At 38.2% G+C, this 15,921-nt stretch overlaps 2 protein-coding genes across 2 annotated transcripts in view; both read left to right on the top strand.

Annotated features, from left to right (window-relative positions):
* Nucleotides 1–3,675: 3,675 nt before the first annotated feature.
* On the top strand, nt 3,676–12,844 carry lrit3a (info leucine-rich repeat, immunoglobulin-like and transmembrane domains 3a). Its single transcript, XM_051658188.1, has 4 exons — nt 3,676–3,997; nt 5,091–5,557; nt 11,063–11,368; nt 11,456–12,844. The coding sequence occupies exons 1-4, from the start codon at nt 3,816–3,818 to the stop codon at nt 12,514–12,516; spliced, it is 2,016 nt and encodes a 671-aa protein (XP_051514148.1). The 5' UTR covers nt 3,676–3,815; the 3' UTR covers nt 12,517–12,844.
* Nucleotides 12,845–14,687: 1,843 nt separating this feature from the next.
* The window catches only part of egf (epidermal growth factor), a 31,675-nt gene continuing 30,441 nt past the window's right edge, over nt 14,688–15,921 (top strand). The window contains exon 1 of the mRNA XM_051658864.1: nt 14,688–15,319. Coding sequence (XP_051514824.1) covers nt 15,178–15,319 — 142 coding nt within the window. The 5' untranslated portion in view covers nt 14,688–15,177. The remainder of the gene's footprint in view (nt 15,320–15,921) is intronic.

Below are 15,921 nucleotides of genomic sequence, written 5' to 3' on the forward strand. Positions count from 1 at the left end.
TTAAGATATAACAGATGTACCATAAAGTGTTTATTTATTATTTTTCTACAGATGCCATTGCATAGCATTATCAAGATGAATACACCATGGTTATGATTTGCTTGCCATGCTAGTCTAGTGTTCAGGTAGTCCGCAGTGTGCCAGTGGGTGGCATTGTAACTTCTCTGAGAGGGAGAGGAAAGGGGCTATTTTATGACCACTTTTAAGTGGATTTCAAGCATTTCAAATCTGCCAGTATCCATGACTCCCTCTATGTTAACAATGCAACTCTTCCTTTACTGGCAGCAAGCTACACATGCACAAGCCAACAGTGTTATGTCCCCTCTTTTTTATTTTCCTATAGATACAGATACAGACACAGTTAAGCTGACAGGGTTTTTATTTGATAATTATTATTTTCAGCTTTTGTATATAGTCATTCTGTAAATGTATGTACTGTACGTTAGCACTTAAACTTCAGGTGAATTCGTATTAGATTGAAAAAGACATTCCATTAAAGGATAGGGTGGGGAGAGGGAGGGTACTCTTATTTAAACCTAAGAAGAAAAAAAAAAGAGGAGAGGAGATGCAAAATCCAGGCGACAGTAATGTTTTGTGACAGATCACTTCTTTTAGTGGGTTTTCTTTTCAAAGGGGAATGTCTCAATGAAAACTAATATTTAAAGAGCTACTGTATTCTATTATCTTGATGACGGTAACAGTTACTCGTTGTCTTGCTAACAAGTCATTATTATATCGAACAATGGAGATGTCTTATTCTTTTTATGCCTGGCAAGTCATGTTCTGTCAGTGTTTCTAAGAGCTAGTTTTGTGCACTTATGTGACCATTTTGTGAGCTCTTTCTCGGTGTAAGTGCATTGGGGTGCTGACTGCACAGTCAGATCCCTGTAATGTTAGGTAAAGACTGTGAACCTAAGTGTTATTTGTGGCATGGTCATGCATTCAATGGTAATCGTTTTTACTGGATCAAAAATAATAATGATAATAATAATAATGGGAAAAAAAAATAAAAATAAAAAAGTCAAAAACAATTTCATCTTTATATGAGTTTGTTATATGCGACTGTCTTGCTGGGTCATCCCCTTCTTCATAATGTGCAGTAATTTGAATCCTATGCTGAATACATTGCGCTGAAACTCCTCTTCGATGGTAGTGTTTGATTTGTGCCTGTTTACTTTGTGGTGATCTCTAACTCCCTCTGAGTCCTACTCTCACCTTTCTATTACTATTGCTTGTTGAGCCCCTAACTTGATGCTTTCTCTGAACCCTTACCTCTCTCTCTCTCTCTCTCTCTCTCTCTCTCTCTCTCTCTCTCTCTCTCTCTCTCTCTCTCATATATATATATATCTTACTCGCTCTCTCTCTCTCTCTCTCTCTCTCTCTCTCTCTCTCTCTATATATATATCTTACTCGCGCTCTCTCTCTCTCTCTCTCTCTCTCTCTCTCTCTCTCTCTCTTTCTTTCTCTGGCTCACTCTCTCTATCCTCGTATTAGTCTTTTTGTACTCTCACTAAAGAATTCTTAGTAGCAAGCTGTATCATTAATTTGTTTTGTATATAAATGTGCCAACCGCTTGACAGTGGCTTTTCTGATCTGTAGGGACAAACTGCTTGCATTAATAAACTACACTGGTGTACTTGTTAATAAATACTCTACTTTTGTCATTGTAATTCTTTACAGTCAATGTCTACTTTGTGTTAGAATTATTCCCCGCACATTCAAGAATTAATTTTGCATATATGTTTTATATGACAACTTGTAAAAAAAAAAAAAAAATACTGCATGCTGTCAATGACAACTTGTATGACTAATTGACCATCACATCTTCAAACGTCTACAAATGACTTGTCATGAGCTTTAACATTAACATTAAAATTAAGTTTTCAGTGATATCTACTACCAATTTAATATCACGTTAGTGCAGCCAGTCTGTGCTATTTTCATTCAAATCTCATGGAGCCAGGACACAAAAGGGCATTTCCCTTGACCATTGTAGCAAGCTTGTAAAAGGCCTTATAATTATCCATGTACTTTCATTCATTTCTGTGTTTAATTAAAAGCAGATTTTTACAATGATGAACTATCAACTATTTAACATAAGTAGCATATAAGATATCTAACAAAAATTATAAACAACTTTTCTAATGAAATTTTTATTATGTACAAAATTCAACCTAAATTGGAAGACTTACAGCGATAGTTCATCGAAAAAAATTGTTCTGTCATCACTTACACTCTTGTTGTTCCAAATCTGTGGCATTTGACTTTCTTTCTGTAGTAAAACACAAAAGGAGATGGTAGGCAGAATGAAACCCTAAGTCACCGTTCACTTACATTGTATGGAAAAAAAATATATAATGTAAGTGAATGGTGACTGAGACTTACATACAGTACTGCCTAGCATTCTCTTTTGTGTTCCATGGAAGAAATAAAGTATTATGGGTTTGGAACAACATAAGTGTGGGTAAAAGAATAAGTGAAGAGAATTTTCAATTTTGGGTGAACTATGCCTTTAAAGGAATAGTTCACCCAAAATTGAGTATTCTCTTATCGTTGACTCTTTTTTTCTAGGCACAATCATGGTTTCAAACATGATTACACTTCCCAGTGCATGATGCATGCTTGAGTTACATACATTTTGACCTGTTCTCAACCAAAATCGATTAGATCGCTCAGAAGACTTCAAAGTTTTGGTCACCATTAACTTGCATTGCATGGACCAACAAAACCGAGATATTCTTCTAAAAAATTTTATTTGTGTTCTGCAGAAGAAAGAAAGTCATATACATGTGGGATGGCATGAGGGTGAGTAAATGATGAGAGAATTTCCATTTTTGGGTGAACTATCCCTTTAAGTTTAATTGCTGCCTTTAAGTTTAAAGAAACCACTTTATTTATGAAGAAAATTTAAAATTTAAAAACTAAAAAATGAAATTAAGCAGAAATGACAGACATTATGTTGATGTATGACAAAAGATTATTTTATAAGGATGAAAATATTTTTTGTAGTGTGGATGGTTTTAAATGTGGCATGTCATCCATTATACTCCTGCTAAATACATATGTGAGTGTTTACATAAATACATGCTTGGCAAATTGGGAATCAAGCTTAAGAGTGGTATTGTAGGGAAATCTGTGTATTTATTAACATAAGTAGTTGCTAAATTAGGTCTTTTATTCAGGTACACATACAAACACGTTTATTGGTCAGTCTGTAAATGAGGCCAAGAAGACTAAATGTCTTTCAGACAGTACAGTTTGGCCTGTCTGTCCCCCTCCCTGCTCTCAGTAAATCATGATCTGTAATACAGCTTACACTCAGGTGTCATCTAGCCTCGATGCACGCACACCATGATCAACTCTACACAGAGCCTGGTGTGAGACGTGGCAGGTGACGGAAAGAAGCGAAGTGCTGCTAAAATCACTCTGATGGAAAAGTGTCTGGGCTGGGACAGGTCACGGGACAGGAGAACCTTCTTGCTGTTAGCCGATTAGTGTGTGCCTTGAGAGCTTATCCTCCTCTTTGAACATACACACAAATACACTCACACACACACACACACACACACACACACACTAGCCATCTTACCGCATCCCACACTGTTCAACTTTAGTGACCTACTCAGCCTTGAGAAATCCTTTCTAATTTAGATTCCCCCATCCCATCCCTGGCTGTCCCTTCCAGTCCTCCCACTCTTCTCTGCTTCCTGGTCCCACTCACCTGTTAGCATGCTAAACAGAATGCATGCTGCAATAGACTTTTCTTGCTTTTATTCCATCTCTTTGAGGACACATAAAAGTGTTTTTGTCAACTAATGGTCGAGTGCTGGCATCTGATGTGTGTGAGTGTATGCGGCCGTGCTGGTTCAGCTGAGTTTAGGATGTATCGTCTGCTGGTGGCCCAAGTCCTCCTTGGCTGCTGGAGTGTGGCACAGCCATTCTGTCCTTCCCAGTGCACCTGCGTGTATCATGGACACAGCAATGGCACTGGCACCAGGTAAGAAAATTTTTGGGGCTCTAATATCTTTTATTAATAACAATATCGGTGTCTAATAACAATTAGGTGAAATATTGTTTCATGGAATAAAATCTCTACAAATTGTGCAGATAGTAATCATTAGAGTAGAAAGTCATTGTAGAGTAGAAAGAAGTAGATAATAATAAAATAAATAAATAATAAAATGCACAACAGGAAGAAAGAAAGAAAGAAAGAAAGAAAGAGAAAAAATCATCAATAGAAGAAAAATCCAAATTCATTCAGCTTTTGCCAAAGTAACAATATCAAATATGGATTTTCATTTGTTTTACATAAAATTTAATAAACACTTTAATTATATACTGTATATATATATATATACACACACACATTTCAAACATAAGCTAACTCCTCAGCTCAAATATAAGCTTTGATGTAATCACATGGGATATTAGCCTATGCTTATCTCAAGGGCTTAAAGCGTGATGAAACACATACCTTATGAAACCATTCTAAGTTCCAAAAGCATAGTTTTGTTAAAGGTACAACATACAATCAGACTAAAATCTGTCAATTATAAATGTAAATGTTTTACCTTGTAATTTTCTTTTAGAGTAAATAAAATAAAATAAATAAATCCCACAATGAACATCTTCACTCAGTAATTGTTTCCATATTAAAAACGTTTTAATCCTAAAGGAATGAACTGTGATTTTGAAACATATGTATAAAATCTTGAGCATTCACATGAGATGAGGATAGTCATATCAGTAACCTTATAAAAGCTGTTTTATTCTACATGGGGCAGGGGCGCCCTCATGGGGGCTGCCATTTTAGAATCACATGACCAGCTGAATACTCTACTTGCTTAATCTCAGTAACTGTTTTTTTATTGGACACTTTCACACTTGTATTAAAGTAATCATGGCTGATTGTGAATAGTGAATTTCTACAGTGGCATCTGTAACTGAAAACTATTGATTTTGAATGATTCTGCATCCACACCACCAGATGTCACTGTAAGTCCAAGATGACATGAACAAAAAGTTACTGAGTGCACTTTTAAAGCTTACCTGTCTACGTCATGAACCTCTGCTCTGAAATTTTGCTGCAGGTCTGTCCTATGTAATGACCCTGACATGTCAGATATTCCAGTTAATGTCCCTGTGGATACATTGAAATTGCGGGTAGAGAAGACAGCTGTGCGTCGAGTGCCCAATGAAGCCTTCTACTACCTGACAGAATTGCGCTATCTGTGGATAACATACAATTCTATCACCTCTGTGGATCCTGGCAGTTTTTACAATCTGAAGGTTCTTCATGAGCTACGACTGGATGGGAACATGATCTCTACCTTTCCCTGGGAGTCTCTGAAAGAAATGCCCAGTCTGAAGACCTTGGACCTGCACAACAACCGGTTAACTAGTGTTGCTGTGGAAGCAGCTCCTTACCTGGTTAACATCACCTACCTAGATATTTCTAGTAACAAGCTAACTACCCTTCCCTCTGACTTGGTGGACATCTGGCCTCCATTTTCTGGCATCCTGCCCAGTGCCAATGCTTCACAAAAGACTGTTCTTGGTGGGTATAAGTGATCATGGCACTTCTTAAAATGTGTTGAATACCCATTATGACAAAGGCAAATGGTATGACCTGTCTTTCTTTTAAGGGGTTATAATTCTGCATGGCATTAGGATAGTTTGTTGACATAAGCTGAATTAGCAGCAGAAGGCATTACATTATGATTCACAACAGCTGTTGTGAGTAATACTGAACTGATAATAATTAGTAAACAGTACCTTCTTGTTTCCTGATGAATATGCACATGTAGCTGTCCATTTCCTCAGGGGAATGTTTCAGAAACATAGGCTCTTTTCCAAAACATAGCAAGCTACCTATGTAGGCAGCATTTTAAGGCATTGTATGCATGCTATTGCCACAGATTCTGTCTGAAAAGATCGGAACTATAATTATGCTGCCTCCTACGTTATCTTCTTTTAGCCAAATTATAAGGCATCATAACATAAATCATGTGTGTTGAACACAATCACATAATGCACTGCAACATGCTTGGTGAAAAAAATCCATGATGGCAGATGAAGTGAGAGAAATGCTTATTATAAATATACTTAAATACCAAAAAGTATTGATACTAAAAAGTTCTATCAAATTAATAATTGACTATTTTACCCATTATTTGTTTGTGCTATGTAATTTTATGCTTATTAAAGTATTGCATTGTTAGTTTAGCAAGATGCTAATACCAAACTCAACTGAAATAGATTTTGAGTCTCCTGGCACTTACATTTTCATTTATTCATTTGGCAGATGCTTTTATCCAAAGCGACTTACAAAAAAAGAAAACATAAGCGAATCATCTTAAGGAGACAGTGGTATGAAAAGTGCTGTATTACAAAGTTTCACTAGCATCATAATAGTATTCAAAACAGAATAAAGTGCAACAGGAACATTTATTATTATTATTATTATTATTATTATTATTATTTTTTTTAATGACTGGTTAAGTGCTCATGGTAAAGATATGTTTTTAGTCGTTTTTTGAAGACAGAGAGTGAGTCAGCTTCATGGATGGAGTTGGGTGGGTCGTTCCACCTATGTGGTATGATGAATCTGAAAGTCCGGGAAAGTGTTTTGGTGCCTCTTTGTGTTGGTACAACAAGGCGACGTTCCTTAGCCGACCGCAGGCTTCTAGTGGGTGCGTAGCTCTGCATAAATGATTTTAGGTATGCTGGAGCAGACCCAGTGACTGTTCTGTATGCCAGCATCAGAGCCTTAAATTTGATACGTGCATCAACCGGCAGCCAGTGGAGAGAGACAAGGAGTGGTGTAACTTGCTCTCTTTGGTTCATTAAAGATCAGACGTGCTGCTGCATTCTGGATCATTTGCAGGGGTCTAATTGCACATGCAGGGAGGCCTGCAATGAGAGCGTTACAGTAGTCAAGTGAGGAGCACTAAATAGAGTGTTTTAAATCTGTTCCATTTTACTAAGTTTCTACCAATGTAGCAGTTGACAGCAGCTTACTAATTTTTGGAACAGACCCATTCAGTCCCATTTCTCTTAGATGCCACTGTGATTGCAAATGAATTTACCCTGGTTAGGAACAAGTTTAGATTACCCATAGAGGCGAAGGGAAGGTGGGGCTTTAATTTAAGAGCTAATTTCGTTGAAAACTTCTTCTCTGGAATCTCCACATGTGAGTGTTCGCAATATCCCATCTTCACCTTGTCTTTATATAGAAAGTGCAACTGTATCTTTAAAGATCTAAGATCTTTAAAGATCTAAATCTAGCCTGTGTCTTCATGGGCTCTCCCAAGTTAAGTACACGCTAATAGTCTAATGGGACTTCCAACTGCTCTGAGATTTGAGTTTCTTTGAAGCGCTCATCTGGAAGGAGGATGATTCTAATATTTGCTCATTAGCTTCAGCGACATCTAGACAGCTCATTCCAGCTGAAAAAAAAAAAAAAAAAAATAGATAATTTGTTAAATAGACAATTGGCTTTAGTTTACGTTGCAGCCCAGCAAAGCTGCGCACATATGCCTTTTTTTTACTGTGCTGCTTCTCGTGCCAGAGCCGGTGTTCAGCCGGGGAAACTAAGAAGTGATCTCAACGGCAAGTCTGCCCACTTTTCGACTGACTTGAGAATGGAACGATGACCTACCTGACCACATAACTACAGAACTAACCCACAAACAAACGCAGCACATCACATTTTTGCTACAACGAGGCTGGAGCCATTGCGCAAGTCCAAAACAGATGAATGAGAAACAAGCGATTGAAAGATCACAATATATACATTTTTTTAATCGCAATACAATAAACATAAAGAATAAAGAAGACTTGCTCACGCTGTACATCCTAAGAAACCTATGAAAAATAACTTCATAAAAAATATGAATAAACTCCAGCTACTTTCCTCATATCCAACTCCCGGTCCATTCAAAAGTGATCATCACCATGCCCTATTTTCTTAGAGTACAATTACCCATCACTGTGAGAGCTTCACATGACTGAAAGGTGATAACTGTCATTCGAAACTCACTTTTTAAGTGATTATAATTAAAATGATTGAATATAAAATTCTGTTTGGATCCACCCATGGATTGTACTCCCTTCAAAGTGCACTGCAAAGGCATCATTAGCGCCTGTTGGAACACAGACTGTCTTGCTACCAGATGAAGAGGCATCGTGAGTTTTCATTCTGGAAAGCATTTAATTGGACAACTTTCTCAGCAGCTTTGTGACAACATGAATTTCCCTGAGTCTTTTTAGCCAGAAGGGAGAGACTGCAGATGTTAAATGTATCATCTGCTGACTTTAATAGCTGCTGAAAGTGAATATTGTCAACGTTTAAAAGTAAACTGACATACAGATGACCTTAAAGCTAATAGACATGCAACAAATGCAACAAAACTTGAATTTTTATCTTTACAATTCAAGGTAGCGCCACCAGCTAGCAATTACTGGAGGTGATGTGATACTGTATAATACTTGGCTATTGTCATCACAGTATATTTTAATTGGAATATTATGCCACAACAACACGGGCCACCCTCTGCATTCACACAACAGACATGGTTGACCAATTTAAAATGTTATCTTACAAGGTGGTCACTGTAAACTGTCAAGCAGTTCACACCCCAGCCCAAACCCTCAGCTGTCCCAATGCTCAATCCTTTTTTTTATTTTTATTTCAAATACCTACATGTGGTAGATCTCCATAATTTCAACCATAATATATCTCCTTAATCTATGTTAATGAACAACTGCTCATCATAAATTTTAACAACTGTATCAGTGTCTGAGCTTGCAAGCTAGCTTAGGTAAGGCATAATGAGCTAGCTCCTACAAGGACTCTTGTCCTAAAAAACCTAGTATTTTACTAGCATTTTATCCTAAACTGATGGTATGCATATATATCATTTTCAGCATTTTGTACATATTGAATGGAAATGGTAGAACATGTGTATCCAAACGCTTATTGTGTGCATTTAGGGTATATTTGGACACTTGAACAACACAGAGTTTGACAAAGAAGCAGGCCTGTCATTGAAATGAATTGGACTTAGTAGAGCAAGTAAAGTTATCCAGCCAAGAAAAGTTAGTGCTTTTTTCTTGTTCCTGTCAGTATTGTTGTTTTATTAATAACAACCTATGAGACAGTGGCATGTCTATTGGAGCTGCATTTACACATCGCACAGGTCCAAAATTTTTAGATATTAGATTTTTTCTTGTTGCATTAAAGGATTAGTTCACCCAAAAATGAAAAATTCTCTCATAATTTACTCACCCGCATGCCATCCCAGATGTGTATGACTTTCTTTCTTCTTCAGAACACAAATGAAGATTTTGAGAAAAACATTTAATCTCCGTAGGTCCATAAAATGCAAGTGAATGGGTGCCAAATTTTTGAAGCTCCAAAAAACACATACAGCCATCATAAAAGTAATCCGTTGAACTCCAGTGGATTAATTAATGTTTTCTGAAGTGAAACGCTAGATGTGTGTAAGAAATAGATCAATATTCAAAACTTTTTTTTACTAAAAATTCACGAGGGTTGAGGTCAAGTGCTTTGGCAAGTTCACGCGAGAACTGACGTGTGAAATATGAAAAAATGGAAGCGCATTGTTGTTTACAAAAGAGGAGCATAGAGAATCATACATAGATGCCTCATTAGGCTGGTTGGATATGTCAACTGCGGCGCCATCTTGGAACGGTGAACAAGGAGAGCTGTTTGAATCAGTTTGAATGCAAGTGAGTGAGTGGAGAAGATGTCTCAGACCGAGCTCCTTGCTCAGACCGCTGCATAAACTCCTTTTGTGTCCACAAAGTACAGTGATCCATAGAAACAGCTGCTAATAAGGGACCTATGTACGTATCTATGCAGAGGAGGCTTACGCACATACATCACTCGAGAGGCAGTTTGAACTCCACCCTCATCAACGTACAAACCTCAAGCTGGCTGGAACTGAACATTTTTAGTAAAAAAAGTTTTAAATATGAATCTATTTCATACACACACACATAGCGTTTTGCATCACAACACATTAATAAGACCACTGGAATCATATGGATTATTTTTATGATAGCTATATGTACTTTTTGGAGCTTCAAGAAGCGCCATTCACTTGCATTTTATGGACCTACAGAGCTGAAATATTCTTCTAAAAATCTTAATTTGTGTTCTGCTGAAGAAAGAGTCATACACACCTTGGATGGCATGAGGGTGAGTAACTTATGAGAGAATTTTTATTTTTGGGTAAACTATCCCTTTAACACAATACATATTTATACTGTATCAGTGTCACGTCAAGACAGGCATTTTGATCAAGAAGCACATTTTAACATTCACATGCACAGCTGCATTCACAGCTGCAGACTGGAAAAAAAACTTTTTCTTTTATTTTTTTTAGTTTTAACTTTGTACTTAAGTACTGGTACTTTTGACATCCATGACTATAATTGGCTCTATTAAAATGAGCAGTTGCACCCAGTTTGAAAACCACTGGTGTAAAGCACAAAAGCACAAGCCCTTAAGTCCTATTACCCTGTATCAAAAAGAAATTAACAGTTACCACCACCCAGCTGTTCAGCTGCATCAGTGGAATGTCTCATTCCTTGTTTACAGTCAACTGAACTACCATCCGGCCATAGACAGAATTATGGGCAGACTGTGTGTATTAATGTCTAACACCTGATGCTAGTCAGACAAGACATCATCGCTTTAAGATTTGCAAGACACACATATCTGATTTGATGATAGTGACTTGCTGCTTTTGAGTTTAATTTCTCTCTAAGTAAGTAAAATAACAAGTTAAACTGTAAAGTAAAGTACATGGGTTACCATTTCAAAATTTATAATTTCGCTGAGCCATTCAACTCGCCTATATCCTGGGTCTTGAGGGTATTGGTGAATTTAAACTGTCAACATATGAAAATGTGAATTTCACAATCAATATTGTAACGTGTAAGTTTGCTGTTTGTTACCCAATTTTAATTGAGATTTTCAACATTTTAACAAATTTAACAGTTTTCATGGACATATAAACAAATATATTTGTAGGTCTGCAGGACAATCCCTGGTATTGTGACTGTCAGATTTCCAAGCTCATTGAGTTGTCGAAGATGGCCAACATACCTGTGGTGCTAATGGATCCGTTCCTGACATGCAGTGGACCAGAGAACCTTGCTGGCGTTCTCTTCCAGCGGGCTGAACTGGATCAGTGCCTCAAGCCATCAATCATGTCCTCAGCCACCAAGATCACTTCACCACTGGGTAGCAATGTGCTCCTGCGCTGTGATGCCACTGGTTTTCCTACCCCCACCCTTCTGTGGACCAGAGCTGATGGATCGGCCGTGGACAACACAGGTATAGAAGTTCCATCAACCTCCAAAACATCCTTTAATCTTATTCTTTTTTGTTATTTCTGATGCTCACAGTTTCATATATCTGTAGTTGTGCAGGAATCTCCTGGTGAGGGTGTTCGTTGGTCCATCCTCAGTTTGCATGGTATCGTGTTGAAGGATGCTGGTGATTATCGTTGCATGGCCAAGAACGTTGCGGGGAATGCAAAGACATACATCACCTTGTCTGTGGATGGAGTGGAAACTGCAACACAGCCAATAGTGCTGAACATAACCAAGAGGCCAGATGCAGATTCCAAACTTGTTGAACCTGTGACATCTGTTGCAGGGACTGGGATCCCATTTTCTATGTCCTTTAGCCCTGCCTTGCTTACAACCAAAGCTGCCATATCCACGCAGTTACCTCTGTCAACCAAGAAGAGTCTGGGACCAGGCGAAGGAGTACAGAGATCCCCACCTGCTGGAGACAAGCCAGCTAAGATCCAGCAAGGCAAGGGTGGAAAAGGTCTAATGATGAATGAGAAGACAAAAAAGAAAGCTGATGTCAGATACATTGAGGTAGTGGAGGAGACAAGTGACACAGCAGTCTTGCTATGGACATCTGAAGGCTTGCCTAGCGACACACCCTTAACTGTGGTCTATTTTCCATATGATGCAAAAGATGATACAGAATCAATTGATGCAGAGGTGGGGCAAGGAAAACTCCTCTTGGAATATCTGATACCTAACCAGCTCTACACAGTGTGCTTAGTTACTAAGTCTTTGGCATCTGGGAAAGAGCAATGTGTGGATTTCAGAACTCTGGATAACGCTGGGAATGATAGGCAGAACAAAGTCCTGGTGATTGTCAGTGGGATTGCATGTGCAGTTGCGGTGCCTCTCATTGTGGTGCTGCTCTATAAGATCTTGTGTCTCTGCTGTAAAGGAAACAGCAGCAGGAGCAATGGACCAGATGATGACCTTTCAAAAGAGACATATCTAAAATTTGAGACACTTACCATGAAACAAAGGACTCTGAACGGGCAGGCAAATGATCTCTGGGCCCGAAGGCAGACTCAGGAATCAGAGAGAATGCTCCTATGCTCACGTTCAAGCATTGACTCTCAAATGACATACAAGAGTGACAGTTCTAGATCTGAGTATCTGTGCTAATGTTTAGCCTCATTCTTATGGCATATCGGCTTTGAAGTGTTATCCTTTCTAAACACATGGTATTAGACAAGCTGTGGCAACATCAGTTTTTAAAGATTAGCTCTTGATATGCAACTCGTTGCCTTACAAGACTTCTCTTAACCCCAATTTGTATTTTCTGTCTCACTTCTCATTTTATAAATGAAAAATTTTGTTCACCCAAACCGACATTATTGTGTATTTGTTTTTTATGTAATGCAATGTACATAAATGTTATATATTTTTGCGTATGCCAATATATAATGATATAGTGTTATATACAGTCATGATAAATGTAATTAAAATTTGTACTGCCTTTGATGTATTTGTTTTTGTTGGAATCACTGGGAAGATTTGGGTACCTACACACTACAGAAAGAGTTTGACGGAGAGGAAGTCATTTTTAAGAGCGTCACTTTCACAAATCCTTGCGTTTTTTCGTCTACGTTCTATCAATGCACAATCCAAATTGAAATAAAATGAACCACAGCATTCTCTGGCACAGTATAAACTCTTAAATGGATAGTTCACCCAAAATTTACAATTCTCTCACCATACCCTCATGACATGCCAAATGTGTATGACTTTCTTTCTTCTGCTGAACACACACAAAGATTTTTAGAAGACAATTTCAGCCCTGTAGGTCCATATAATGCAAGTGAATGGGTACCAAAATGTTTAAGTTCCAAAAGCACATAAAATCAGCATAAAAGTAATCTATAAGACTCCAGGTGTTTAATCCATGTTTTCAGAAGCGATATTATAAGTGTGGCTGAGAAACAGATTAATATTTAAGTCCTTTTTTACTATCAGTCTCCACTTTCACATTCTTCTTCTTTTGTATTTGGTGGCATATTGCCACCTACTGGGCAGGGAGGAGAATTTATAGTAAAAAAGGACATAAATATGTCTGGAGTCTTATGAATTACTTTTATGCTGCTTTTATGAGCTTTTTGCACCTTCAAAATGTTGGCACCCACTCACTTGCATTGTATGGACCTGCAGAACTGAAATAAAAATCTCTGTTTGTGCTCAGCAGGAGAAAGAAAGTCATACACATCTGGGACGGCATGTGGGTGAATAATTGTTGAAAGAATGATCATTTTTGGTTGAACTATCCCTTTAACATTACTGCTATTTATTGGTTTTATGTTCAAACGATGAATGAAGGGCAAATTTGACATGCCAAATTTGCATTTATTTACAAGCCTCTACTGTTCTTTTGTTTTAATGTCACTTGTCTTTTTTCAATTCTCAAATTGCTGGCTAAGTTTGTCAGAAAGGGATCAGATAGAAGAATCATACAGTAACAGACACTTTCTTGGTTACATGTATTTTCTGTGGTTTCTGATCTGATGTCTCTGGGTGTGTCTACACAGTTGAATGTTAATAGCATGCATTCTTCTAGATGCAACAGGTGTATTTCTGTGTGTCTCTCCTTTTTAATATTTTTTATTTCACACACACACATTAAATTCAGCCAGCTGTTATCATGGCAATCATGGCAAAACGCAATATTATGTACACTTATCTAGTTATGTGATCAGAAAAGATTGTATGTAAAAATGTGCTGCAACCATTTCCTAATAATACTTGATAAATAGTGGCAACTATAACTGATCCACTGCAGTTCCAGATAGTTTTTTTTTTTTCTGTGCCATTTTAACTCTACCAAGTTTAATGTCAGTTCATTTAGTTGGAGAATTCCGTCAGGGATGACGTCACACCATGTCCTGTGAGTGTGTGTCAGAGCAGACATTGTGCTGCTGCATATCCTGCCCTGGTTAAGTTGAACAACAGGGAAGCTGTTGTATCCGTACCTGCTGCATTTTTTCCCAGTGCAGTGCCTTTAATTGTTGTGACAATATGATAGTCATTCGTATAATAAGATTGCGTTTATCTGGGTAAATAGGAAACGGGTGAAGCACTTACAAGCCCCACCCCTGTGAATCCTTATTCTGGGGGCCAGACAGAGACTATGTAGACACAACAACACTAGTTTATTGGTTTGTGTTTGTGTATGGGAGGGGATGTGAGAAAATGTAGAGGGAGCATCCCATTACTCATGAACAGCACAAAAAGGTTTAGGCCAATTTAATGACCACTCCTACTAAATCACAAGCACAGAGAACAGAACCAACGGAGGCCAGGAGGTTAACTGAGGGTGACTTGTGTTATCTGTACAAGCAAAAGGGCAGTTTTTGTGTGGCTTGTAATCGCTCTGAGTGCAGGCTTAGACTCTCAGACCAGGGAAAACCGTCTTTGCAGCCATGGCTGGTTTCACCATGTGTCAAATTTACCATGGGACTGTCAGGAATTTCATACTTTGCTTCCAAAACAGCTAGAGCACTGGAGAGCTGGAGAAATTGAAGCTGTGTGTATGTCTGTGCCTGGCAGGGCTCTACACAAACCTGCCTGTTCTTGAGTACTCTCACTTTCAACCAGCTCTGTGTGATAAGGACACCTCTGGGATATAGACACACTTTTTCTCTCTCTGTATCTTTTTGGCTCAGCTCTCTTTTGTTCTCTTGGTTGAAGCTGGTAGGATGTGTGTAAGATGTGTGGGGGTTACGGCTGGATCGTGTGGCGCCGTGTCCAAGGAAATACTTAAGAGGAGAGGCCTGTAGAAGCTGAGACAGGATTATGTTCTGGAGGATGATAGTGGCCACCTTTCAGTTGTGGTTCTGGATGGTGAGCATGGGCCCTGCCTGTGCTACAGGCCCCACTAAGGGAGCATTATGTTGGGGAGGACGTCCCTGGGCTGCTGGAAACTTCAGCTGTGTGGGTAAGTTCAAAGTTTGAAAGTGAGTGTGAAATATTTTGATCCAGCCTTTACCGAGACAATCGTTGCATCACATACTGGTGCAAAGCTAAACTAGAGATGCTGTGGCCATTCAAACACTGGCAAATGGCTGAATGCAAGTATGGATGCCCAAAGACCTGCATTCTGCAAATCTCTTATGTGTGTTCAATGGTCAATATGGTCAATATTTAGCTTTTAACTTGGTCTGATCAAAACTCTGATCACTTACATAAACCTGCCAGAAAAGTGAGTGAGAAGAAAAAGGGCATGATTAGTGAGCAATTGAGTGATTGTAAAGGAGGTATTTGACTGAAGCTAAATATTTAATTAAAGGATGAGGCTGCATATTTGGCACATGAATTGCATTGTTATTATAGCTGTTAACAAGCAGGATTTTAATTTGAAAGGTAAAGTAATCCAGAGAATCATTTTTGCTTTTCATTTGGCAGATTGTGGGTCAATGCCGCAATGCTGATTTAGTTTTTTTTGTTTAGATCCTTAAATTATTCAGAAATACATAAAAAATGCAATTCACACAAGACAATTGCTTGAATAACATCTTCTATGATGAACACATTTTAAAT

This window comes from Myxocyprinus asiaticus, chromosome 27 (assembly GCF_019703515.2).
Source record: "Myxocyprinus asiaticus isolate MX2 ecotype Aquarium Trade chromosome 27, UBuf_Myxa_2, whole genome shotgun sequence".
NCBI classification, from domain to species: Eukaryota; Metazoa; Chordata; class Actinopteri; order Cypriniformes; family Catostomidae; genus Myxocyprinus; species Myxocyprinus asiaticus.